The following is a 25,019-nucleotide window of genomic DNA, read 5'->3' on the forward strand; positions in this document are numbered from 1 at the left end:
AGGCAGGCAGCTCCGCGGCAGGGACCACCTCTTAGGCAGCGGTGTGACCCTCAGGGCTAGCACCGTGCCCGGCCCCCAGGAGGCATGGAAACGTCCCATTCGCTCTTCAAACAATGCCCAATACCTGAGAACGGAAGGTGCAAACGTGACTTTGGGTCTTTCCCGAATGAGCCAGTGAGGGCACACCCTAGGACCGAGCAACCATGAACACCAAGGCCCCGAAGGCTAAGCGCAGGCCCAGCAGCCGGCACTCGGCCGACGGCAGCTCCCAGGCCTGGCCCGGTGCTCCTGCCCTGCCCCGGGCTCAGGCCGCCGAAGGCGCACAGGCTCTCCCAAAGCAGGGATGGCCCGTCCTTCATGACAACGAAACAGCAAATCCAGACGGAGGTCTGACCCGCCATGACCGGGAATTCTGCTGGGCCTCGGCCTGACTCACAGGTCAGGGCAGCTACCCAGGCCCCGCTCCTTTCTCAGGCCTCTGCCCCAGGCCCTGGTGACGGGGTGGCCGGGAGGAAGGTGGGTCCGGGCGCCAAGTCCCCGGGAGCGTGCTGGTGACCCCACGCTCTCCTGCCCGCGCCCAGGCGCAGGTGTGTGGCTCCCACAGACGCCGGTCCTCTCAGGAGCACGTCCCTGTCACCTGGGGACCGGGGCCGAGCTCCCTACGGACGGGTGAGAGCTGTGCGGGCGCCGGGCAGGGTCTCTGGGACACGCATGGGACTCGTAAGGTGCTCAGAGGCCAGAGGAGACCTGCTGGCGGCTTCCCAAGGATGTGCTCGAGCCCCCTGCCCCGGACGCTGGGTCGAGCTTGCAGCAAGACCCCACCTTCTGGAAACGGAGACGGGAACCTGGAAGCCCACTGCACCCTGTCTACATGCGGCGTGGGCTCAGGACCCCAAGTCACGCAGCTCTGGGTGTCTCCCCCTCACACGCTGCCCAGCGCCTCTCGCGGCCTCAGGTTCCCCGACTGTAGTACGGGGACCACCAGGTCTGCGGTCCAGAGCGTTGTGCAGGTTCCGAGAGAAGCTGGGGGCCAGGAGGTCAGCCCAGGCCTGGCTGCCACCACCGCACGGAGCCTGCACGGGCTTCTGGTGAGCACATCACCGTCCTGTTGTATCGGGGGGAGCACGTACATCCCCCCGCACCCCATCAAGAAGGGACGGCCCTGAGGCTGCACAGCCCTGCCGGGACGGCCGGACTCGCTCCCTGTCTCTCCTAACAGTGGCACCCCCCGCCCTCCGGTCCATCAAGAAGGGACGGCCGGACTCGCTCCCTGTCTCTCCTAACAGTGGCACCCCCCGCCCTCCGGTCCATCAAGAAGGGACGGCCGGACTCGCTCCCTGTCTCTCCTAACAGTGGCACCCCCCGCCCTCCGGTCCATCAAGAAGGGACGGCCGGACTCGCTCCCTGTCTCTCCTAACAGTGGCACCCCCCGCCCTCCGGTCCATCAAGAAGGGACGGCCGGACTCGCTCCCTGTCTCTCCTAACAGTGGCACCCCCCGCCCTCCGGTCCATCAAGAAGGGACGGCCGGACTCGCTCCCTGTCTCTCCTAACAGTGGCACGGGCTGAACAAACCCCCGCTGCCCGGTGAGGATCCCGCCGCCAGCCCCTCACCTGGGTGACGGGGCAACAGCTCTGGGGCCCCCCCAGGAGAGACCACCGGCCAGGGGCCCTCCAACAGCACGGGGGAGCCGACCGCACCCTCACCCACTCTTCCCTCTGGACGGCGAGCACAGCCCGGCTGGCGCTCAAGGGGGGCACCACTGTGGGCAGCACGCTGAACGCCCACAGGCCCAGCCGCTGAGGCCCCCCTTTCGCAAATAGCCTAGGTCAGTATTCCTCTAGCTGACGCCGGCGTCAGAAATCAGACTTCCAGGGCACAGGAGCGGGGGGAGGTGAAACAGCACAAGGCCACGCTCAGCAGAGGAGAGCAAGGGGAGATGGAGGCCGGCCGCTCCGCAGGCCACCCCACGCCCGCTGCGCGCACCCGGCGGGGACGGGGTTTCTATCCTGACGGGTGAGTGGAGCTCCGGCTGCAGGGGCAGGGGCGGCTCTGGGGCCCTGGCTGCATACCTGAAAGTCACAGGAGCCACACGTGGCCATGGCTGGAAAACTCACTGGGACAGCCGGCCACGGGACCATTCTGGGGCCAGGCAGCACCCCCCATGTCTGACCTCACAGCAGCATTTACAGCATGTCCTCCCTCCGGGACACGCAGTGCCCCGGATCCTTTCACCCACTTGCCCAACAGCAACCACGGAACCACCAGGCTGAGTGCCCTCTGGGCTCCCTGGTCCGGCACCTGGCACAAAGAGGCGCCTGGGCAACACCAGCTCCCTCGGCCTGAGGTCTTCGCCCCCTGCCTGCCCCCAGTCCCTGCGTTCTCCGGTCAGACACGGCGCGTTACCTGCCCTCGGAGCCTTTAAAGCTCTCCTGAGAGTGCATCACGCCACCGAGGGGCGGCTTGAGCCTCCCAAGGCCGCCCTCTCTCGATGGGCCGGCCCGCATCGTGTGCTGGAAGGGTGGCCAGGGGCCTCAGCCTGTCTCAGGGTCACTAGTGGACCCCCAACGGCAGCCCCCCACGTTCCAGGATCTATGAGGCAGGTTGTGGGGGAGTGGGAGTGAGGGGGAGTCAGCCAGACCCGCTGCCTCTGCTTGCTGCGTGGCTCCAGGCACAGGACCGCCCTCTCTGGCCCAGTTTCCTACCCTGTGATGTGGGACAGCCTGTCCACCTCGTAGGGCTGTGACATCACAGGTGACAAGAGTCAAAGTCCCAAACCCAAGGCTGGCTCATAACAACGCTCCCTTCTCCCAGCCCCAGAATCACCCAGGGGCCGGCACTGCTCAGAGCCCGTGCCCCACGATGTGGCCACTTGGATGGCACGGCTGGCCCGGGCCATCTGGCGGTTCTTTGATCAGAGGCGGTTCTGTCCTCTGGAAGTTTCTGGCCCACTGAGGTTGGCACCGGCACTGGGCCCAGCAGGATGCCCCGGAGGCTGATCCCCACCTCACCCCGGCCCCTCCTTGCCCCTGCCCTGTGGAACATTCCTGCGTCCATCTACAGCGTGGCCGGAGGCCGCTGGGTTCCCATCTCAGCTCTGTCCTGTGACCCTGGACAAGCCCCTTCACCCCTCTGAGCCGCAGTCTCCTCGTCTGTAATAAAGGGACAGCGATGCCACCTCCTCAGATTCACACGCATGATTACAGACGAGGCACGTGCCGTGCCCACGCGCAGTGGGGCTCAGCAGACGGTTGCGTCCACTGCCGACCACCCCCCAGGGCACTTCGAGGACAGAAGACAAGTCACTGCACTCTGGTGCCTGGAGGCGTTTCTCCCAGCCTCTTGTCTGACAGCTGGCCAACTTGCCAGGGCTGGGGCCTGCGTGGACACAGCTGAGGGCGGGCCTCGGGCAGGAGGCTCTGAGCCGCCAGCAGGAACTCTGATGTCAGCCAAGCTTCAGGGCCCAGGCCCACGGCACACAGCCCACCCGCACCCCCAGAGGGCTCAGCCCTGCCTTGTCCACGCTGGTCTTCAGCATTCAACTTGGCCTCTCTCAGAGGTCGCACGTAGGAGAAACATCCCCCCTGCAAACGCCAGTTGCTAACGAATCGTGCACAGACCACCCCTCAATGTACGTGCAGAGATGCCGTGGGAACCACTGGGACCTGGCCCTGGGTGATGCCGTGCCGGGCCCCCAAGCCCTCCGAGGGGCCCGAGACAGGTCAGGAGGAGTCAGAAGTCGGCCAGCGAGCCTCTGGTCCACGTCCTCCAGCCTCCCTGAGTTGCCAGATGCACAAACCAGGGGTAGGTCCCCAGCTCTGCCACTTCACTTGGGCCAAAATAGCTCCAGTAGGGACTTGGGGAGCCGACGGCTACCAGGGCAGGCAGTGCAGTCAGGGTGCAGGTGAGCTCACGTCGACACAGCCTCTAGTGGCAGACCTGCTAGCCCTGGGGAGGAGCCCGCGGTCCAGAGCCAAACAGGCCACAGAGAACCTTCCGGGCTGTGTGGTCTTCAGGAACCTGGCCTCTCTGAACCTCAGTTTCATATCTTAAAAAGGGGCCGTTTACACCTACCGCCTGAAGCTGACATCAGAGCAAATGAATGAACGCGGAATTCCCAAGAGCTTGGCCGGCACACACAGTAGGTCCTCACAAAAGGCAACCGCCAACACCAGGCTAACCTCCAAGTCGGTTCTGGAAAAGCCAGCCATTGCCAGACGTGCATCTGCTACATGGGGTCTGTCACGGACGAGGACAGTGTCTGGAACGGCAAAATAATGGCCTGGCTCTAGCGTGACGACAAAACAGAGGCCTGCTTTCCCTACAGATTCGTTTCCAGGCATGAGACTCAGAACATCCCTAATGTGCGTCCAGATGTCCAGACGTAAGGACAGGCTCTGCCTCAGAGCCGCAGCCCCGCCGCCTCTCGGGGGGGACACACCGCGTCAGAGCACCAGCTCCCCCCAAGTGGCCTCTACTCCTTTTAAATGGACAAAATGCACCAGGACGACGGTGCTGCCCCCACTGTGATGGCCTGTGCCTTGTGTAACGTCTCTCTTTTGGGGAGAACATGCAGTGAGAATCTGGGTGGGTCAGTTTCACTCTGGCCAGGTGGTTAGTTTTGTAATTTAAATTTTGTTTTCCTGTTGCAAAAAGAATAGATGCTCATTAAACATGATTCTGGAAAACTGAAAAAAGGAGAAAGAGGCAGCAAACATTTTTTTGCATTCTCTGGGAACCCAACACACAGCAAAGCTCCCGCCCGGAGGGGCCTCTGCCCTTCTGGAAACACTTCCACCCCGGGGTGTCCTTCTGAACGGCCACAGAACCTGCCACCAGGTGACCTCCTCACCAGGTGACCTCCTCACAAGGCGGAGGATCCCATCTCAAAGCCCAGGAACACTTTCACACGCCCAAAGCAGCTACCCCAAACCTGGCCCCTCCGAACCTTCCAGAGACCCTCCCGACGTGACAGGTGGAGATCAAAGAGACGGTGCAGCAGGTGGGGAAATCGGCTCACGGCGGGGGAGGGACTGGTCCAAGACCTCGCAGCGGGCCGACGACAGAGCTGAGGGTGCAACCGAGGCCCCTGCACGCTGGTCAGCAGTGATCTCCCCAAGGTACACTTTGAAAAGGGCTGAATGGAAGCTGCTCCCGACCCTCCACAGCGGGACAGATGCCAGGCCCCTGGGAGGGTGCTGGGCACCGACACGCTTGCTCACCACCAACCCGTGGAGGTGACCGACGGGAAGACGAGGGCTGCAGCGGGTCCCACCCAGGGGCTGCAGGCCCAGGGCTGACCTGGAAGGAACCGGCCACTACCGGGGGCGGGGAGGTGAGAGGGCCCCGCACTTTGTCATCACCCCCTGGAGGAAGAGGACCCCTGTGAGCTGTGACAACATAGGGGCAGGACCAGGCAGGATATCTGTGAATTGGAAATATCTACTCTAACTGAACAGAATGTGCTGAGACCCATCGATGACATCTGATGGGCCGACAGACCCCTGCCTTTCATACCCAGTGATCTTCGGGGAAGAGGCCCCACAAGCCCCATGGGCACCGCTACCAGCTGGTCTTCCCAGCTGGAACCCCCAGGAAGCAGTGTGGTTCCCCTCGGCCCCGCGTTACCCCGCAGTCCACCCTCCCGGCCATAAGGGTGCAGAGCTTGGGCCTGTCCATCTGGCGCCATCACACCCGTTTGTGACAAGGTGTGGTTTCACAAGCCCCGGATTTGACCTAAAAGGGAATGTATCTGGTGGAGGTGGAAAAGTAAACTCTGTCCGCTTGTTTCTCCGAGTGCCTTGACCCGCTGGCTGCAGTGGCACGCTTGATGGCTTACGTGCAGTGCAGAACTCAGGGAGTTGGTGCACAGCCTTTTCTTCTTCTGTTTCAGTCTCTGGATTCTGTTTTGTTCATTCATGAAATGTTCCCCAAGAGCCTGCCCTGTGCCGGGCTGGTGCTTTTGGCCTGTCCTTCTCAAGGCGCCCAGTCTCCCAGGGCAACGGTTCTGTAGGGCAGTGGGCACGTGGAGAGCAGGGAGGGCTTCCAAGAGGAGGTGATTCTGTGCCACAGTCTGGAGAGGTGGGGGATAGCCCCGTGGAAGGGGGAGGGCAGGTTGCTGGGGGCCTCTCGAGTCCCATGAAGGGGAGGCTGGACTGCAGACAGGAGCTGGAGGGGAGCCTGCAGGATGGGAGACGGGGCACAGGCCTGCGTTGTGATGGCACATGCCAGCGTGGGCAAGACAACGGGCACCATCCGGCAGGTGGAGGAGGGCGTCGGGGAGATGCTGAAAGACAGCAGAACTGGAAGGACTTGGGACGGTCTGGGTGTGGCAGGGAGGGGAGTCAAGGATGATTGGGCAGGTCAGCAGCTGTGGGGATATCCCCTGGGAATTTTAGGGGGGGGAATGGGTGTGGTCACAGCAGAGGAAAGTCCCCAGTGGAAGCCACCCAAGGTCAGGCCCAAAATGGTGCACTGTCCAGGCAGCCTGCCTGGAGTCTCTCATCTAGTTACAGGGCGGCCCCAGATCCAAGCCAGGAAACGCACCTTCTTACTTCTGCCCAACTCTGTGGTCTTGGCTGTCCCCCTCCTGTGGCACCGACAGTGATAGCTGCCACCCTGCTTTGACCTGTCACCTTTCTAATGGGCCGCCTCCCAGGCCCTGCCGGCCTGAGACCCCAAACGCAGCTGTGGGCAGAGGGAAGGGTCTGGGGTTTAGGACACTGGCTAGTCTGGCTTGGGCGCCACCATTTAGAGCTGCGTGAGGGGCTCAGCCTCCCAGATCTCAGCTTTCCAGGTGGGGGGCACATCAAGAGTTCCATGAGGTTGCCCCGATAACTGACGTCAGGGCCCAGCACACCGAGGGGCTCCATCCCTGTGACACACGGCCAAATTTGGGTGCTGGGAGGCGCCTGCTGGTCTCTGGGCACAAGGGGCTGAGACGGGAGGGGGCAGCGCTGCCGGCCAGGGGAGCCCACCCGCCCGCCATAAATCACCATGCCAGGCTTTATAATTATCTGGGCACTTAAGCTCCTCTTTCTTCGCTTCCTTCTTTCCCTGGGGAAATTTCCATCATTTCCTACATTATCCCAGTCTCCCTGTGTGTCTAAATCAACCTCAGCCAGCGCAGCAGGCTGCTTCTCCGAGCTCACGCCCTCGGCCTACTTTACTGGGGAGGCCGGGCTGGGGTGCACAGAGGCAGTGGCTCCCGGGGCGCCGTCATTCAGACCAAAGTTCCATTCCTGCCCAGGACAGAAAACGGAAGATGCTACCAGCCTACCCTTTGAACTGCAATGACGATGTCCCCAGGGCCCGTCGGCTGCTTCTCCTGCCACCACAACCTGTCAGCAAACCCAGGCGGCGTCCGGCAGGGAGGTTCGTGCTCCCTGGGCTCAGATGAGGAAGAGGACGCACCACCCATCGTGCTGGCTACCCAGGGCCTTCCAGCGGCGGGTTCCAGGTGACCTTGAGAAATGTCAGCCTGTCCCCACTTTCCCTGGAGACGGGCCGGGTGAGGGTCAGCCCCGCCGTGGGTCTGCGGCATCCTGGGATGTGCTGCCTGCTTCATTCACGATGGGGATGTGGGGTGGGTGCAGTCTGACACCATCACCTACCACGTATCCAGCCTTGACCCCAAGTCTCACCTGATTTCCACACTATCCTGGCAGGTCAGTGTCACTACCCCCATTTTACAGATGAGAAAACAGAGGCCCAGGGAGGAAAGCAATCTGCCCAAACCACCCAGCAAACCACTCCCTGCTGCTATGAAGGCCCGTCGCCCCTGAGGTTCTGCTCCTTGTCGTAAGCTGGAAAGTGTCCCCAGTACAGCAGTTGCAGGGACCCAGCAGAAGCCAGCCCCCACGATACCTGTGACATTTCGCAATAAGTGGGAGCTGAGGGTTCTCATGGGAGGAGCCAAAGCACCCACTGGGCAGGCTGGGCAAAAATGTCCCCTAGCGTCACCCGTCATCTCCTGTGAAAGGAGGAGTGGGGGAAGACGGCACCTCCGCCAGGGCGTCGGGCTGGGTCTGCAGCAGCTGCCACGGATCAGCCCTGGGCGAGCTCTTCAAAGATAACCGGGCGTCGGCGCTCCCCCAGGTCTCTCACAGGCTCCCGGTCTCCCTGGACGATGAGACAGCTGGGTTTTTTTTTTTTTTTAAAGCTGGATCTCATTTTCTGCCCACATTTCTGACCTCCGGAAACCTCTCGGGTAGTTTTCCAGAGCCCTCTGGATTCCGTCAGGGGCACGGTGCATGCCTCTGCTCACTGCATTCACAGCCAGGTCACTGGGCACCCAACAGATGCCAAGCGGAGCCTGGCGGGCACAGCCGCCCACAGCCAAGCCCGGCCTTCCCCACTGTGGGTCCGCGGGATCTGGCTGGCTGTTGGCCTCTCAAATTTGATCTCCGGTCAAATTCCATGGCTCCTTCCTTTAAAAAAAAAAAAAAAAAAATCCCTCTTTGAAAACAAAAATCCCTGAACTGAGACTCCAGAAGAGCTGGCGTTGCTGCGGCTTCATTTTCTTTCTCCTTCTTTTGTGGCGTTGTAAGGAACTGGAGAAACACTTCAACCCTCTCATTTTACAGAGGGGTAAACTGAGGCCAGGAGAGGGGAAGGGGCCCATTCAAGGTCCCCTAGTGACTCTATGGCACAGCTGGGACGGGAGACCGGGGCCCCTGACTCAGGTCCAGCGTGCGCGCCTCAGCAGCTGGTGGTCCTGGGTGAGAAGAGACGAGGTCTGAGCCTGTAGCCTGTTAAGATCAAGAGCAGCCACGGCCCTGGGTGGGACTCTGGGCACTCACCCCACTGAGGGATGTCAGCCAGGATGCGCAGGCCCAGACCACTGGGTGCCCTGGCACAGGAGAGGCCGGCGCTCAGTGAATGCAGGAAGAAACCCCTGGGAGGAGCCCTGAACTTCAGGGGCAAGTCTCAAGGAAAGCAGGCTGCCTCTGATGGAAACCAGTCAGCGGGCCAAATGCAGCAGGACCCCCAGTCCCCGTGGTTTCCATGGGGATGGAGGCGGAGCCCTGGCAGGGCTGCGGCAGCAGATGTGGCCTGTGCAGGGCTGGCGTGGGGCGGTGGGAGGGGCGGCGCCTGGCAGCACGGCCCTGGGACGTGGCAGGCCCGGGGCTGGATTCGCTAACAAGCCTGGGGCCGTGGGTCTGCCACCTCCTGGGGGCCTCCCGGATTCCTCGGGCACTCGCACTGGCTGCTCCAGACTAACTTTCTGTTCCCCACCCGTACCATCTCCGCCTGGGCCTGGGCCTCCTGGAGGGCGCCCATGTTTGCTGAGTGACGCCCCCCGCGCCTGGGAGCTGGGGACAGACCCTAGCCCTCACGGCTCTAGCCCTCCAGCTGGGGGCCCGGCGCGCCACAAGGTCTGCCCCATCTGGCCCCTGGACGGTGGCGCCAGTCCCCTCCCGCTCCCCAAGCCGGGGCCGCCCAGAGCTGGCTCCCTACCCTCTCTGAGAGGTGCCCTGGAGAATCAAGTGGGTGCTGGGCCACCCTGCTATGCAAGGAAGCTACAGGATCAGGGACAGAGTACCACACAGGGGGCCGGGCAGACGGGGACCGACAGCGGGGTCTCTAACACATGACGGGGCGCCTGTTCGCCGGCAGAAAGCCGCTTTCACAAGAGCTTATCCTGCCCTGCACACGGCACCCCGACACCTCTGGTCTGCCCTCACCTGTGGGAGCCCCCTCACCCTGGGACGCGGCCATGGAGCAGACCTCAGCAGGTGCCGCTGACACCCAACTCCCGGCCGGTCCACGGACCCCAAGATAAGGTGAGTGCGTCTCCACGGGACAGAGGTCAGGGTCCTTCAGACGCTGAATGGTGCCTGCAACAAGCCCCAAGGAGAAAAACCTGAGAAAACCCCTGGGCTCCTGGTCTACACAGCAGGCTCCCCGTACAACGGAAGGGTCTGGATTTGGCACAGAGCAGAAAGGACCGTTTTGAGAATGCTCAAGCCTGCAAAATGGTCTTGCCTGTTGTGGGTTTCTACAGCATCCCCCAAAGGTTTGACTCCTGGTGTCTGAGTGTTAAACTCTCTGTAGAGCTTCGCAGATCACCTGGGCCTACAACCTCGTACACTTTCCCACCCTGGGCCGTAGGAACACTGAGAGGAAGGATGACCCGCGGCTCCCTCCTTGCCCTCGCCTGCTGCCACACTGCGCGCTGTCCTCGCCCGGCCAGCACTCTGAGCACAAAGGCCTGGAGCCTTGCCCAGCAGGGCGCTAGGGGGCTTCGTCAGCCCAACCGGCAGGCCCGAGATCCTAGAGAAACAGCAACCCAGGCAGAGACGGGTCCTGGGGGCCCCCAGAACCACCACAGTGTATGGTTCCTCAGGGGGGGACGGATGGAGGCAAATCCTGGCTCTCCCTTGGGGCAGAACTCCACGCCAAAGGGCAGGTCCTCCTGGTGATGGCGATGTGGGGAGAACGCGCCGAGGTCAGCATTTGTGAGAGGGACCCTGTGCGCGCTGTTCCCCGGCCGGCGGGGAGAGTGTGGGTCCTGCAGTCACGGACCTGGGTTTGGGTGCAGGCTGTGTCACCTGCTAGCTGTGTGACTCTGGCGACACTCCTTGGCCTCTCTGAGCCTTGGTTTTCTCAGAGAGAGAACCGTTAACACCCACCTTCCACATGGGTGTCTTGTTTGTGCCCTATTCCAGCACCAGAACAGCGCTGGCACATGCTGGCTCTGATTGGATGTTGAAACAAAATGGAATTGGGCAGATTAAATTTAAAAATGGATGTTTAAAAAGAGTTGATTAAAGTACTTGGCCCTGGGGACTTCCCTGGTAGTCCAGTGGTTAGGACTCCGTGCTTCCACTGCAGGGGGCACGGATTCGATCCCTGGTCGGGGAGCTAAGATCCCGCATGCCACATGGTGTGGCCAAAAAATAAAGAAAAAATTAAAACAGAAAAAAGTACTCAGCCCTGGGCCTGGCACTTAGTAGGTCAATGAAGGTCAGCTCCCCCCAACCCCAGGGAGCTGAGTCCTGTTTGCAACATCAGATATCGGCTGGCCTCCCACGGGGGAGACAAGTGCGGCCCCCGCCCCTCTCCAGTGGGCCAAGTCAGGGGATTTCTGCCACTCGGGTCCCCCCGCTGGTCCTGCCCCAGCCGGTCTCACTCACCCCTCCCCTGGCAGCTGGACACGGACTGCAGGACACGCCTGTCCCTCGTGGCACCGCCGAGGCTGGGGGCCGTGGTGGCCTGCCACGCTGCCGGGCCCAGGAGTCACCACCTGGAAGTTGTTTCCCTGGGCCTCCCGCTGGCATTGGTCACGGGCCGGGCAGGAGCACCAGGCCCGAAGCTGAGACCCTCGAGGCACACCCACCCACCCACCCGGTGCCGAGAGCCTCGGAAGTGCTGGCGACTTACTACTGCGCGTTCGCGGTGACAAAGGCGCCGGCCGGAGGGCACCCTCTCCACACCCCGAGCCCCCCACGCAGCCGCTGGAGGCCTCCGCCGCCACGGTGGGGGGCCGCTGGCCTGGACCCGGCGCGGCGGGCTCAGGTGGGACCCCTCGTCCCATCGAGTTGAAGGAAGCAGCACAACTTGGAGGCTCTGGCGGGCGGGACGGCGGGAACTGGCCGCCTGCCCCCAGGATCCCTCCACCCACGGCGGCCGGAAGCGCGGGCACACCCACCGCAGGAATCCCGGGGCAGGGCCGGCGCCCAGGAAACTGGGCCAGAGGTTCCCGCACACACGCTGCAGCAGCCAGGACCCCCGGAGCCACCCCGGCTCCCTTCTGGGGTTGGGGGCTCGGCTTCTGCCTCCCATCAAGTCCCCCGAGAGTCACAGGAACCCGAGGCAGGACCCTCCTCCCGGGCCCCACAAACCTGCTCCCGTCAATGGCAGGTGACATCGTTTTCCTCCACAAGAAGCCTGTGGGTAGGACTTAACCTCTGCCTCACAGGCGGGGAAACCGAGGCCGAGAGGGGCAGGCAGCTCACCTGGGCGCCCAGGCCTCCGGGCTCTTCCCTCGAGGCCACAGCGAAGGACGAAACAGGCCAGCCGCCCGGCCTCCAGACAGGCTCCCACCTGCCGCGTGTGACCGCGCCCCGAGGCCGACGCTGTCGCCCCACTTTAAAGATGAAGCATCAAGGCCCGGCAGTAAGAACCATCCTTATCGAGGCCTTGTTTGCCCAAAGGTGGGCTGGGGGCTCACGCCGTCTCATCAAACCCCCCGCCCAGTCCCCGCCGTGTTCCTGGGGTGGGGGAAACGGCGTGCTCAGGCTCCCGGGTGTGCGGCTCAGGGGCCCGAGCCTGGCACGCAGGCGCACGCACACACAGGCACACACATGTGCACACACGTGCACACACGTGCAGACCTACGCGGAAGGCTGGCTCTGCCACCGGAGGAGGGTGCCGGCTCGATGACGCGCCCACCCCAGGCCTTCCGGCCGCTCCCGCCCTCGGCCGCCTTCCCCGATCCCGTCCTGGGCCTGCCCCGCCGCCATTTCCTCTCCTGGGCTGGAGGCCCGATGCCAGTCCTCCGGGTCTGCAAATGGCCGGCATCCGGAATGGCCTGCCTCTCCGAGGAGAACGAGGGTGCCTGGCCGAGGCCCAGAGTGCAGCCGGCCCAGCTTCACGCACCTGGGTGCCTGTCCACCCAGCGCTGGGAGACCGGCCCATCCAGCGGGCAGTGGAACGCCCGGCCAGGCATCTTCAGGGTGGCCCAGGGACCAGGGAGCACAGGACACCCGTGTGTACGCACACGTGTTACAGTACCGTCAAGGTGCACACACACTGGCAAAGGCACACCATCCACGTCGGGCTGCCGCGTAGACACGCGTGTCCACACTATCACTTAATGCACAAGGCACACAGGCTTTGGAGGGCGGCTCGAATCCATCCCAACCATCATCAGCTGGTTGACCCCCTAAGGCTCAGTGCCTCCCCTGGAGGAATGGCGATGATGACCCCCACCTTGCGGGCATTTCTGAAACTCAGAGATAAATCGAGGATGAACAGGACTCATGGGGTGCTCTCTATGAACTAAGTGTCGCGTCAAGCGCTTTATGTGTGTTACTGTGAGGTGGCGGCCCTTGCTGTCCCCGTTTTACAGATGAGAAAACTGAGGCGCAGAGGGGTGAAATGGCTCACCCTTGATCAGCACGGCCAGCAACTAAAAATGACTCAGCTTGAACCCCAGCCATGAGTTCTGGAGCTCATGCTTTCCTCCACCCACCCTTCTTTTCCAAACACGAAGAAGCCTGGCATGGTGCGAAGCACACGGTGGAGTATTGTCATGACTACCACTGCCACCACCGCTGTCGTTACTATGACGCCATCGCTCTGAGGCTCTGACCCGGGAAGGCTGGGATCCTTCACTGTGCCTCATCTTTGAGAGCCCCAGAGCAGTGCCACATTCACGGGGCTGATAATAAACACATTTCTGATTCAGAGACAAGAGTCAAAGACCAACATCAGAAAGGATGAAACGGTTAAAAAATCCGAGAGCACAGCGGCTACAGAGAGCAGCTCCCAAACGGCTCTGGCAAATTTCATCAACATTTCACTTTTCCTATTATTCCCCAACATCTCCGCCAACAGGTACATTCCTTAAAATAAACAAGCCGCAACAAAGCACTTCTACTTTGGAAGTTCCACAATTGGAAGGGCGTCGGGCGCATTCAGGACACAGCAGAGGGAAGCACCCTTCTCTCATTCAGCACGGCAGACACTTGGGCGAGCTGCTCCTGGCCAGGAAGAGCCTTGGAGGCTGAGAGCTGCAGAGGCTGAATCCAGAATTTAGACACGCAGAAGTGACCATTTCAAGACAGGGAGGGGGAGGAAAAAGAACCCTCAGAACCGATTACCTCACAACGTGAGCAAATTCTCAAAATAAACAGTTACCATCATTTGCAAATTACTGTGGCTGTAAAACTGCTCTGCCCTCACGTGTGTTGATATGGACCAATAAATTCTGCATTTTGTTATCTTGCGAGATAATTTTTTTTAAGTTTATAGCTCGTGTTTGTAGTTTACCTGTTGAATTTTTTTTTTTTTTTTTTTTAGTTTGGACTTAAATGTACCTTGAGACCGTGCAAGATATTTATCATCTGATTTTTCAGAAGCTTCTCAAAATAATTTCATGAAAGTACATAGAACAAAAGGTTTAATGTCTCTTCTACAGAGATTATGAAGATATTAAAATCAGAAGTCCCAAACCCCATAATTTTTTAATATAAATCTAGTGTTAGGCTGTTCATGATGCAAAAAAGATAAAAATTGGTAATTAATTAAAACATTTAAGGTCCTTTGCCATAGGGCATTTGGAGTCTTAAAAAGATGCAGATGAAGACCAAATTTTAAATTAAACTTTAATAAAGGTGATGGTTGCTCTGCTATCAAATTTTTCAGGGGATCAGAAGATCATTTAATAAGACTGCTCTTGAACACAAATGCAACTTGTTTATTTTGACCTCAGTTCTTCGAAATTGTCGACTCCACAATTGAAATATGCTGTGTGTTCCAACAAGGACCCGGCAGTCATAATGACAGACCAGCCCATCTGTGCTGTGAGAATGTATAATTTCAGTCTATAGTGGAATTTATATAGAAGCGATGATGTGAAAACTGCTATGTGTGGTACTTTCTTAAAAAAAAAAAAAATACTGCTGAGAAGTACTGGGTGCCATGGAGAATGCTGATATTTTTGCCGGATTTAAAAAAAAAAAAAAAAAAAAGATTCTGTGGAATTTTACTGATTTGGGGGAGGTAAAGTATTATTACCAGAGTTAAAAAACGAAGATGATAATTGATCACATATAACTATCTCAACTATATAAGGTGTATGCTGGAAAATGTGTTATCCATATACATTAAAACCATTAGATGAACATAATCTCGGTGGAAAATACTAATTTAGAATGAAAATGCTCACTTATGGAAATTAATTGATTTTATGCTGCTTGCCCCTACCTTTTCCAAAAATAAGATGAGTTAATGCTCAGGAAATCTGCCTATCATTTCAGGATTTAGGATTAAAGACCTATTCACCTACATTAATTATAATAAAACTATAATTTTATTATAATAAGAATTTTAAAAATGAGTGGGCAGCTATTAAAAGTATAAATTCTTTAAAAATGATGAACCTTCCTCCCCTCTCCCCCCCCCCACCAACCTCCCTATCCTGTTGACTCTTTTGCCTTTAGAATTTATTACACTCTGTTTTTTTTCTATTACTTTTATTTTGTCACCAGTGTTTTATTTGGTGCTTGCTAAATATTTGGGTGGAGTGATCTTCCAGCTTGCAGCAGCAGAATGTGGCTGTCATAATCATGAAAATGTTTTAATTATCTCTGCTCTATACGCCTGTCTCTGCAGCCCCAAATCCTCCAGGATCGACTGCTGTCGAATCTAAGAACAAAAGCAGCCGCAGATACTCCTCGTGTGCGCTGAGCTCAGTTTCAATATTTGGTGGTGTCTGCTCCAGCCAGCTGCTCAGGCCTGCACAAACAGGACCCCAATGCCTCCGAATCAGGAAAACAAAAACGTATTCACGTGGGAATTTTCCCCTTAGTTGCAATTTAGAACTTTCGGGGCCTGATTTTCCATTTTCCATAAATCAAGACCCTGGCTGCTACCCTCAAACGTGGGGAAACCGGGCCGTGTCTGCGGTGCTTTTGTCAGCCTGCCAGAGGGTGGAGGTGAGCTCGGAGCCGAACCCTGCAAAGCCCACCTTTTAAACGCAAAGGTTCTGGGACCAACAGAGAAACTCAGGCAGCCACGGAACCCAGCTCCCGGACGGCAGCGGTGGCGTGGCCCAGGGACCCAAAGGTCTTCAAGGGACTCTACTCCCTGCCCCGCTGGCCACGGTTCAGGCCCTGGATGGTCAGGATGTCTTGGGCCACAGCTCTGCAAATGCGAAACCAGGATGAGATCAGGGCACAGGCAGGCCCTGGGACCACTCAGGGTCCCCGAGGGTTGGTCTGGTGGACGTGCCCATGTGCGCCCCATAAGCCGTCTGTGGGCAGGGGGGTTAGGAACCGGCACAGCAATGTTAGCTGGAACCCCCGGGCTTAAATAAGTGCTTAAAATACAAAGCCCAAAACAACCTAAAAGATTTTCCCCACACTAAGCTGAGAGCCGAAAAGAGCTTCCTTTTCTCCCCCCCTCCCAAAAAATAAAATAAAATAAAAGGGAGAAAGAAACTGGATCGCTCAACTGTGGACATGGCAGCATTAAAGATGCCGGACAAAATGAAAGGGCCTCTGTTTCTCAAAGCAGAATCCACCCTCCCGTGTGCCAGCCTGACCCTGCCTGCCGAGGAGTTTGCTGGGAGGAGCATGGATGTTTCTGGTGTTTTTCCCTCTGCCACTCCTGGCGTCGCCAAAAATTAAAATCATAATAATGATGATGATAATAATAATAAGACCTCCCCCCAAAAAACCGACATAACTGAGCACGAGAGAGTAGGCCGTGCCTATTAATGCCTCCTGAAACATTTGTTCAGATTATAATTGAACATGCAGCTACTGTGAAATAACAAACATTCATTTTTATTGTGATTTCTAAAGCCTATAGCTTTGGATCTTAAAAATAAATGGGTTTGGCTGCTGCGTTTTCCCTGCAGTTTTTGGAAGGGCTCACTTCACTGAAGATGTGGGGGGCTGGGGGCGGTCTGAAATAGAATTTTGAATTTCGGATAACCAATTAGAGGGAAGGAAACGTAACAGGCACCGAGCACAAGATGGCAGAGCCCTCGGCTTATCTCCAGCACGAGAGAAGGGAAGAAGGAGACTCACCCGAGGTGCAGGAGGATGAGGAGCTTCTCAAAAGCAAGGAAGTGAAAACGGTGTCCCTCACCCGGCCGGCTGGTCACTGCGGCAAGCAGAGGAGGGCAGGGGCCGCTGGCCAGCAGGCCGTGCCCAGGTGCCAGCCCCCGTCCAGCAGGCCCTCAGGCGCCTGGTCTCCGGCCACCACCGTCCATCGGTTCCTCGGCCCTCGCCGGCGCGGCCTGGGCCTCGGCCACCCCGGCACCCAGAGGCAGGGCTGCCAGGAGCCAAGTGGTGCTGGGGAGGCCCCGCTGCCAGCCCAGGAGGACGAGGAAAATGCTACTTTTGTCTCCTGCTCTCATCTGGCACTGGCTGCCCGGGGAGGGGGGGCCAGAGGCGGCCGCTACGGCTCAGCCCCGCCCACCGGGAATTTTTGAAAGATGCTCATGGGTGCCGGGAGGATGGCAGACGTGGCAGAGGCGGGTGGGCCGGACCCCCAAACCCACCACCGGGGGAAGGGGGGGGGCGGCTGGCCAAGCGGGAGAGGGAGGGGGCAGCAGGAGCGTCTGGCCACTCAGCGGCCGGCCCGAGGAGGACGCCGGGAGCCGGGCCGGGCCCGGGCGCCAGCCCTCCCCGTGGACAGGCGGCGCGGCCCTGGGCGCCATGTTGCGAGGCGCCTGCCTGGCCAGGCTGCTCCGGGGATAGAGGCCACATTGTTCCCACGCCGGGCCCGGCCGAGGGGCAGGCGGCAGCCAGCGCCCCGGCTCTGCTCCCCGGGATCCCCTGGAGCGAGCCCACTCTAGCCGATGCCCTGGGAGGTTATGCCGTCAGGCTGAGAGCCGGACCACTGGCTTGAACCCAGCCTCGGGTCCAACTGGCCACCTAACCCCGGGCAAGCCACGCCACCTCTCCCGGCCTCAGTTTCCCCATCAGTACACGGGACAGGGGTCTCAGCTCCAGCCACTCAGGGCTGCTGTGACGACACAATGAAAAATGCACACAGCCAGGCCGCGGCGAGGGGCCCAGGGTCGGGCTCCAGGCCCATCACCACACCCTATTCAGACCGTCACAAATCCACCAGTTTCACCGAGGCAAATCCTCCACCACAGCGAGGAAAGGTGACCCGTGCCCGGCCTGGGTCAGTGGGCTTGAGCTTCTAACACGGGCACTCTCACTTGGAGATTTCTCGGACCCGGCGGCCCTCTCCTGCAGGCACGGGCCGTGGCCGCTTGGCCAGGCTGCCCAGGTCTCTCCATCGGCCCTTTCTGTGGCCAGGAGCTGAGGCGATGACCGCCAGGCTGTCCCTGTGCAGGGTGAGCCACAAGGCTGCCAGTGTGGGCAGGGTCCCCGGGCAGGCAGGGCCAGCTCTGGGGGTGGAAGGGACCGCGTGGAGGGACCGAGGCTGGGCCGCCGAGGCCGGAGTTCGCTCGTGGGCCCTGGGTTGCTCCCCGGCTTACGGGCCTTTCTGTGGCTGGGAGCTCCCCCCGCGCCCCGGCTGCCCGGAGTACGTTTTATTTTAATACTGCTTTATGCCTGTGCAGAGACGGCCTTGCCCAAAGCACAAGGCCCGGGGGTGGGGGGGAGCGAGAAGGAAGAGGCCGGGAGGAGCCCTCTGATCTTTGGGCTCTGGTCTCACGCACACGGCCACGTGACTAGCTCACCAGCTGATGCCAGAGACAAAGCAGGTAGGATTCCGATGCCACGCGCCCGACCAGGAACGCTGGGAATTCCATTCCAGGAACGGCTTGGCACGGCTGCCAACAGCCCGGCCCCGGGAGGAGAGGGTCCCCCACGCTCCGTGGGGAAAGCCACTGAAAACTGCGGGGCCGTTTGGGGGCCGCCCTGAGAGGAGGAGGTGGGCACCCTCCCTCACCCGGCCTCGCCGACACACACACACACACACACACACACAATCACCACGACCAGAAGTGGCCGCTGCTGTGCCCAGCTGGCTGCCCAGGAGATAAAGGCCTCCGCCCCAAGGCCTGCGGGCCAGCGTGGGGTCCGGGACACAAGACGTCAGCCAGGGCGGATGGGCAGCCAGGCCCAAACCAGGCCCTTCTCGGATGCAACTGCATGCTGTGAGGTTTGGCAGTCACGCCACAGTGCCGGGGCCAGAATCCCCATCCACAAGCCCTTCTCCTCCTGGCAGGGCGGGGAGGGCTCCGCAGGTGACATGCATGGACCCTGACATGCTCAGGACACACATGTGGCCCTGCAGGCCAGCACCTGTGTGTCCGGTGCCTGCTCACGCCCGCTCGGAGCCCAGGGCTGGTGATGTGATATGCAACCCACCAGAGCGTCTCTTACTGTTAAAACATATGGAAGACTGAAGCCCCGGCTCCATCATTTCATTATAATTTAAAATGTAATTATAAAAGGCTGATTTGAATGTAAATATCGCTCTTAAACACATGAAAGACGAATCTAGATTTAAGAGCCCCAAATCAGCAGGTAAATATTTCAGCTAAATGCTCTTCATAACCATCTGAAATCCTAGAATTAAAGGAAGGGCGATTCACTGAAAAACCCAGCCCTGCCTTTAGAAACCGGGGCAACAGGGACAACATTCTTTTTTTCTCATCTTAAGGGGAAATTCTATTACTCCAAAAACAGAGAAAGAAAATTTGGCCTTTACTTTGTATATCCCATGCACACATTTTCTCACCACAACTGCCAGGCTCATTTAGCAATAACCATCACCTCTGGGGTCATATATCTACTCAGAAAACCTCTTAGCCACTGATTCAACAGTGGGCCTGGCCGGCCGTTTGCAGAGGTGCCCCATTCATCCATCCACACGGATTCTGAGCCATCCCTAAAGGCAAGACTCCTGAATCGGACTGAAACAAGTTTCCCGTCCAAAATTTCACAGTGAGACTTTGCAGCATTTTACTTTCAAACCCTTCTCCATTAAAACAAACAAACAAAACAAAAAACCCAGTAAATAAAAGCTTGTGTTTTAGGGTTGTTCTGCCTCATGTCAGGAGATTTCAGTCTTTTCCATTTCAATTTTACCAGCTCTACTCGTGGCCTCAGAGACTGTTACGGTTACCCCCCAAAGAGAACTCTCTTCATAGCATTTTTTTTTTTTTGGGGGTTAATGCAGAAGGTGAAACAGACCACAGCTAAGAGGTTCCAGGATCTTTTTTTTTTTTAAAGATGCAACAGCAATTTTAAAAACAAAACCTCACTTTTGAAGCCAGATATTATAATCTGCCAACAAAGTCTTTGGGGTAAAGGGGAAGCCTGACAGGGAGGGGCCCCTCTTCGTCCACCCTGATCGGGGCCACTCCCTCTTCTGTCCTCCACCTACCAGTCTGAGGACCCCCTAAGCTGGTGGGGGGGGGGGTCTCGGCCGATTGTCCACCACGGCCTTCCCAACGGCAGGAAGACTGATTCTCCGATGTTTCCATCACGTGCCCCAGCCTGATCTGTTCCTCCCGGAGTCCCTAACGTGAGCCTGGGATCCAGGCCTTGCTTCCCAGGGCACCTTCCTGGCTGCACAGAAGCTGGACCTTGAGCAGGAACCAGGGTCGGCAGCTCTAGCCCACCGGCAGCCACAGAGCAGGGAAGATGGAGCTGGCTCCTGAGTAGGCCTCAGAGTAAAATCCTGTTCCTTCTATTTCTTCAGAAAATGTCCATCCGGCACAACTCTGGGCCGCCAGGCTTGTCCAGCCGGAAGGGTGTTTGAGAGACCATGCGTGGCTTCCCCAAGTCAGGCCAGATCCCAAGTTCATCGGAGAACGGGATTAGGGGAGGAGTGAAGGACACCAGAGAATCACAAATATTGTTCAAAATTGCTCTTGGTGGCTTTCCCCACACCCCCTGGGGACAGACCCTTCCTCTTCTTAAACTCAGACAAAGTGAGTTTGTCTCACTTCCATTCTGCGACCTCCCAGCAGACAAAGGCCGACAGGCCTGGCCCGAGGGAGGCTCCATCCAGCCCACGATCCAAAACCTGGCTACCTTTCCAATGCTTGCCAACATGCCCCTGTGGCCTTGCAGAAGAAATCACAGAGGAAGAAAAAATAAACTTGTGAAAGTTTAAACTCCACTCGATTAAAAAAAAAAAAAAAAAAAAAAAAAGCCAGACATTCCCACTGAAATTTCCCAAGAACCACAGGTCAGGGGACTTTCTTTTTTTCCTTTTCTGTAAATCTCATCCCTGACTGAGTTCTCAGGACCTGTGATGCTCAGACACTGGCACTCCACTGGCCCAGCCAACGGGACACTGGTCAGCCCCGAAAATAAATATTTCATATAAAAGGTCCATTGTCTTTGTCCGGAGACAATTGTTGCTTTTTCTCCCTCCTCGGGTCCATAACATCAGAAAGCACGGCGGGTGCCATCTGGGGTTCTTTCTTGTTCCAACAAGATGTTTTGAGAAAGGGCAATCTTGCTGGGTCTTCCTGGATGATCAGCTAAGAGATAAAATTCTCCCAAAGCAAGCGTTTTGGTAAACGTTCGCTTGTATGGGGCCAAAGAACAATTAGCTCGTCAGAGTGGTGAAACCCTCCCATCCAACTGCTACCTGCATTGCCCGCAAGGAGGCTGGCGGCTGGGGTGGGCCACTCCGGACCCCTGAGTCAGGATGTCTTGCCCTTGTCTTTCCCTGGTCAGCCCCCTGGGGCCAGCACCCAGGTGGGCTCCTCGGGTGCCATCATTGGGGAGGTCTCGACTTCCTAGGTGCCGAGGAAGGGGCACCTCCTCCGTAAGCACGTCCCTAAGCCAAGTCCCTGTGATAAGGAAAGCCCTGGCTTTGCAAGTTCCTGACAGTCTACGTTGAAAATATCAAGGTTCACTTTCGCTACCACCTGGCGGGTGGGGATGGTAAACTCTCAGGTGTCCTTTCTAATGAAACCAAAACTAGGTTCCCTGCTTCTTAGAAACTCAAAAATATAATAATAACTAGCAATAAAAATGGCGATTACTACTTACAACGAAAACAATTACAACAGCCATTTATGGCGTCCCTGCCACGTGCCAGGAACCGTGGTTTGCGGAAATAACGTTGTCTGAACCTTCCGAATGACCCTCTGAGGTTGGGATTCTTATTCTTGCTCTAGAGCTTGGGGTGCAGTCCCGGGACGTGATGCCACTTGCCCAGGGTCCCATGGTGAGCCAGGGGTGGGGGCCGGATGGGAGCAGCCTGGACGTGAGCTAGGACACCCCCCCTTCATGGGATTTCTGCAAGGGCATTCTCTGTTCTCCCCAGACATGCAGATACACCCTCCCAGCCCGACAACAGCCAGGTGTGATGCTTTTAAGATGTTTTCCTGCCCGGCCTCTGGCGCCTCCTTCCCTTCCCGAGCACCGTCCCTCGCTTGGGGCACATGTCGGTTTCCCCGGACACCAAGGAGCACCCACCCAGGCAGGGTGCCCGTCAGGGTGGGCAAAGCCCTCTGGCCCCTCCCTGGGCCCCACAGGCTGCCTTCCGGTCAGGCCTCGTCCACGCCGGGGTGAGGATGGGAGCAAGTGAGACCCGTGCACGGCGTCAGCCATGGTGACCACAGGGACCCGAAAGTAGCCCTGCCGCAAAGCTCCCTGCTGTTTCTGCGGAGCCAAGCAAGATGTTGTCTGCACCTGTTCAGGCGGCGTGTGAGACCTGGGCAGCCAGCTTCACCCACACCCTGGAGACGCCCAGGCCAGAATCGGGGGCCTCAAGTGGCCAGAGGCAGGGCACGGCAAGGCCCCCGTGCAGGCCAGGGGCCACGCCGGGCCCGGCCCTGGTTGAAAACAAAAACAAGAACACGAGGGCCATCCTCCCGCCAGCCCGCCACGGTCCATAAGACCCTGTCCCCTGCTTAGCACATTCTTTCCCTTAAATCCAGAGTGATAAAAACCAGACAGGCGCCAGTTTCATTTTCAGAACCTCGTCTTGTGTCCTCGTCCTCAAAAATACATTTTTATCCGGGTGAGACATCCCAACATAGTAAGAAGCCCCTGGCGGGACCCGGGTCTCCACCGGGAGTCTCCAGTGGAACTGGGCTGGCTCTAAGGACAAGGACAAAGGCAGGACAGGATGTCTTGGTGCCGGGGCAGGGCCTCCATCTGCGGGGCAGGCCCCGATGTTGGCAGTGGACTCTCAGCCCCGCCACATTCCCTTTGCCCGGGGCACACATGGGGCAGGCGATGGGCCTCTGGAGCTGTGACGAAAAGCAATCCCCCACTGAGTGGCCCTGGGGGTGGCTCCTCGGATGCTCAGGCCTTTCCCTGCTCCCAGTGTCTGGCCCGTAGGCCCGTGGAGAGGGAGCAACCAATGCCCCTTGTTTCCGGGTCTGTTTTAATCCTGGGGGATGCCCAACAGTCTGCAGAACGCCACACCATCCCTGCCCATCGTGTGCTACATTACGGGTCATCTGTGGACCTGGGAAAACGTCTCCCGCATTTTACAGGCAAGGCCCCGACAGAAGCTGGGCTTTCCGTAATTACTAACCCGTCACCGCCAATGCCACGGCAAGCAGCAGCTCCCGGCCGAACTGGCATGCCTTCCGCAGCTGCACCCCGGTTTCTGAGATCGCTCCCCAATGTCCCACCCCCGGGTTTCATGTCTGCTAACTGCCTCTGATAAAGTCATAAATACAAATGTAAAACAGGGGACCGAGGGAGCAGAGGATGGCCTAGCAAAAAAAGATGGCGAGGATAGTTCTACACTACGAAGCAAACTTTCAGCCTCGCTGCCAGGTGGGCAAGACCTTATTGAAGTGGTCTCCTTGTCCCTCTGGGTTCTCCCCTCAGATCTGGAAACCAGAAAGCCCGGGGAGAGGGAGGCATGAGGCAAGCCTGGGCTACTCAGGCCTCTGTCCACGTTCCCGGAAACACGGCCTCCGAGTGCCAGCTCACACTCCGGGGTGTTATGGAAACAGGCCCCCCTCCCCATTATTTTGTGGTCAAGGCACCCAGCAAGGTTGTCCAAACCACATCAATAAGATGGGGGAGAGTAAAGGGGAAATCACACCTGCGATATGATCATATTAAAAACCGGGTTAATCCCCCCCCCGTTACAGGTTTCATTTTAACAGGATAGGTACACGCAAGTACAAACAAGCATTTGAAAATCCCGAATAGCTAGAACCAACAAACTAAAATAAAATGAACATAGTGCTGGCCTGCAGAGACTGCCTTGGCCTCTGAAGCCCAACTTGGAAGAAATTAATTTCAGTGTTACCTTAAAACCCTGTAATTACGGCAAATGTGCATTCCTCCACCCCCTTTCTTGCTCCCCACAAATTCCCCAGGGCTGCCGGCTGGGCCCGTGTGTGACCCACCTATAAAGGGGGATTTATTATGAAAAGTTATGAGTTGTTTTTCGTTTTATGCCACCATAAACAGCAGCTTCCACGCACAGGGCTTTCACTCCACCGGCCCAATCGGCCAGTGCTTGACCGAGGGCCGCCCTAAGCCAGCTCTCCATAAATGCCTGACCAGCAGAAAAAAATAAGAAGCACTGCTGGACTGTAGCTTCCAAGTAACCTTTCCGAACACATCTAATCTAAAAACAGATGTGTTCTCTTTTCCTTCTATTCTATGTAAGATGCCTGCTAACGGTATTTTATGTGTTCAACAAAATTCTCTCTGGCAAATGGCCTGCACACACCTGAGATCAGAAGCTGTATTTCACAAATTCCAAGTTCCATAATTTTAATGACGGCCATGGAGTTCTTGCAAGCTGGTGCGGCTTCAGGTTCAAGAACAACCTCCTTCCCGGGTACCCTGGTCTGTGGAAGGCCTGACCTACAGAAGGGCTCTTCTTAGAAATCCCTTCATTAATATTTAAATATCCACTAAGTAGCGAAAGTGAGAAATGCACTTACCGGCCTCAAGAATCGAGAGTGAACCCAATCGAGACAGGGGCGCTCTGCCCTTGCCTGAGGGACGCGCCCGGACGCAGCCGGCGCTGCGCTATCGTGCCCACGGCTGCACAGGCCCTCGGCCATCGGTCTGAGTCGTGGGTTCCAAGTGATTCTCTCCTTCACGCGGCGAAAGGGCAGAGAGCAAAGCGGTGTCATCTCCCACAACTCTTGGCAGGGTGGGACAGCTCCGGGACGGCGCGGGCGAAGCGCACGGCCAGGCCCCACTCCCCTGGTCCCGCACCGCGCCTCGGACCGCGCTGCTCCACTTCTCCTGGCTCCGGCTTCCCTGTGTTGAACGACCGGACCTCCCCGCAGAGTGGCCCGCAGGACACGATCTCCACGTCCGCGACCTGCGCCGCGAGGGACCTTTGTCCCGGACGAAAACGAAAGCGCGCGGGGCCGGGGGCGCCCACGCCCTGCAGCGGAGGTCC

General features: G+C 58.1%; 1 protein-coding gene across 2 annotated transcripts in view; it reads right to left on the reverse strand.

Annotated features, from left to right (window-relative positions):
- LOC309641142 (uncharacterized protein) overlaps positions 1–25,014 on the reverse strand; it is a 40,003-nt gene extending 14,989 nt beyond the window's left edge. Inside the window, exons 1-3 of one of the 2 annotated variants that reach the window (XM_082420884.1) lie at positions 16,763–25,014; positions 11,385–15,872; positions 4,074–4,260 (exon numbers count right to left, since the gene is read on the reverse strand). In XM_082420884.1, the coding sequence (XP_082277010.1) occupies positions 4,074–4,260; positions 11,385–11,871 (674 nt within the window). In that variant the 5' untranslated portion in view covers positions 11,872–15,872; positions 16,763–25,014. The remainder of the gene's footprint in view (positions 1–4,073; positions 4,261–11,384; positions 15,873–16,762) is intronic. The other variant, XM_082420885.1, reaches the window with a different exon arrangement.
- Between the last annotated feature and the right edge of the window lie 5 nt (positions 25,015–25,019).

Source organism: Balaenoptera physalus (assembly GCF_965194825.1).
Source record: "Balaenoptera physalus genome assembly, chromosome: 13".
In the NCBI taxonomy this organism is placed as follows: domain Eukaryota; kingdom Metazoa; phylum Chordata; class Mammalia; order Artiodactyla; family Balaenopteridae; genus Balaenoptera; species Balaenoptera physalus.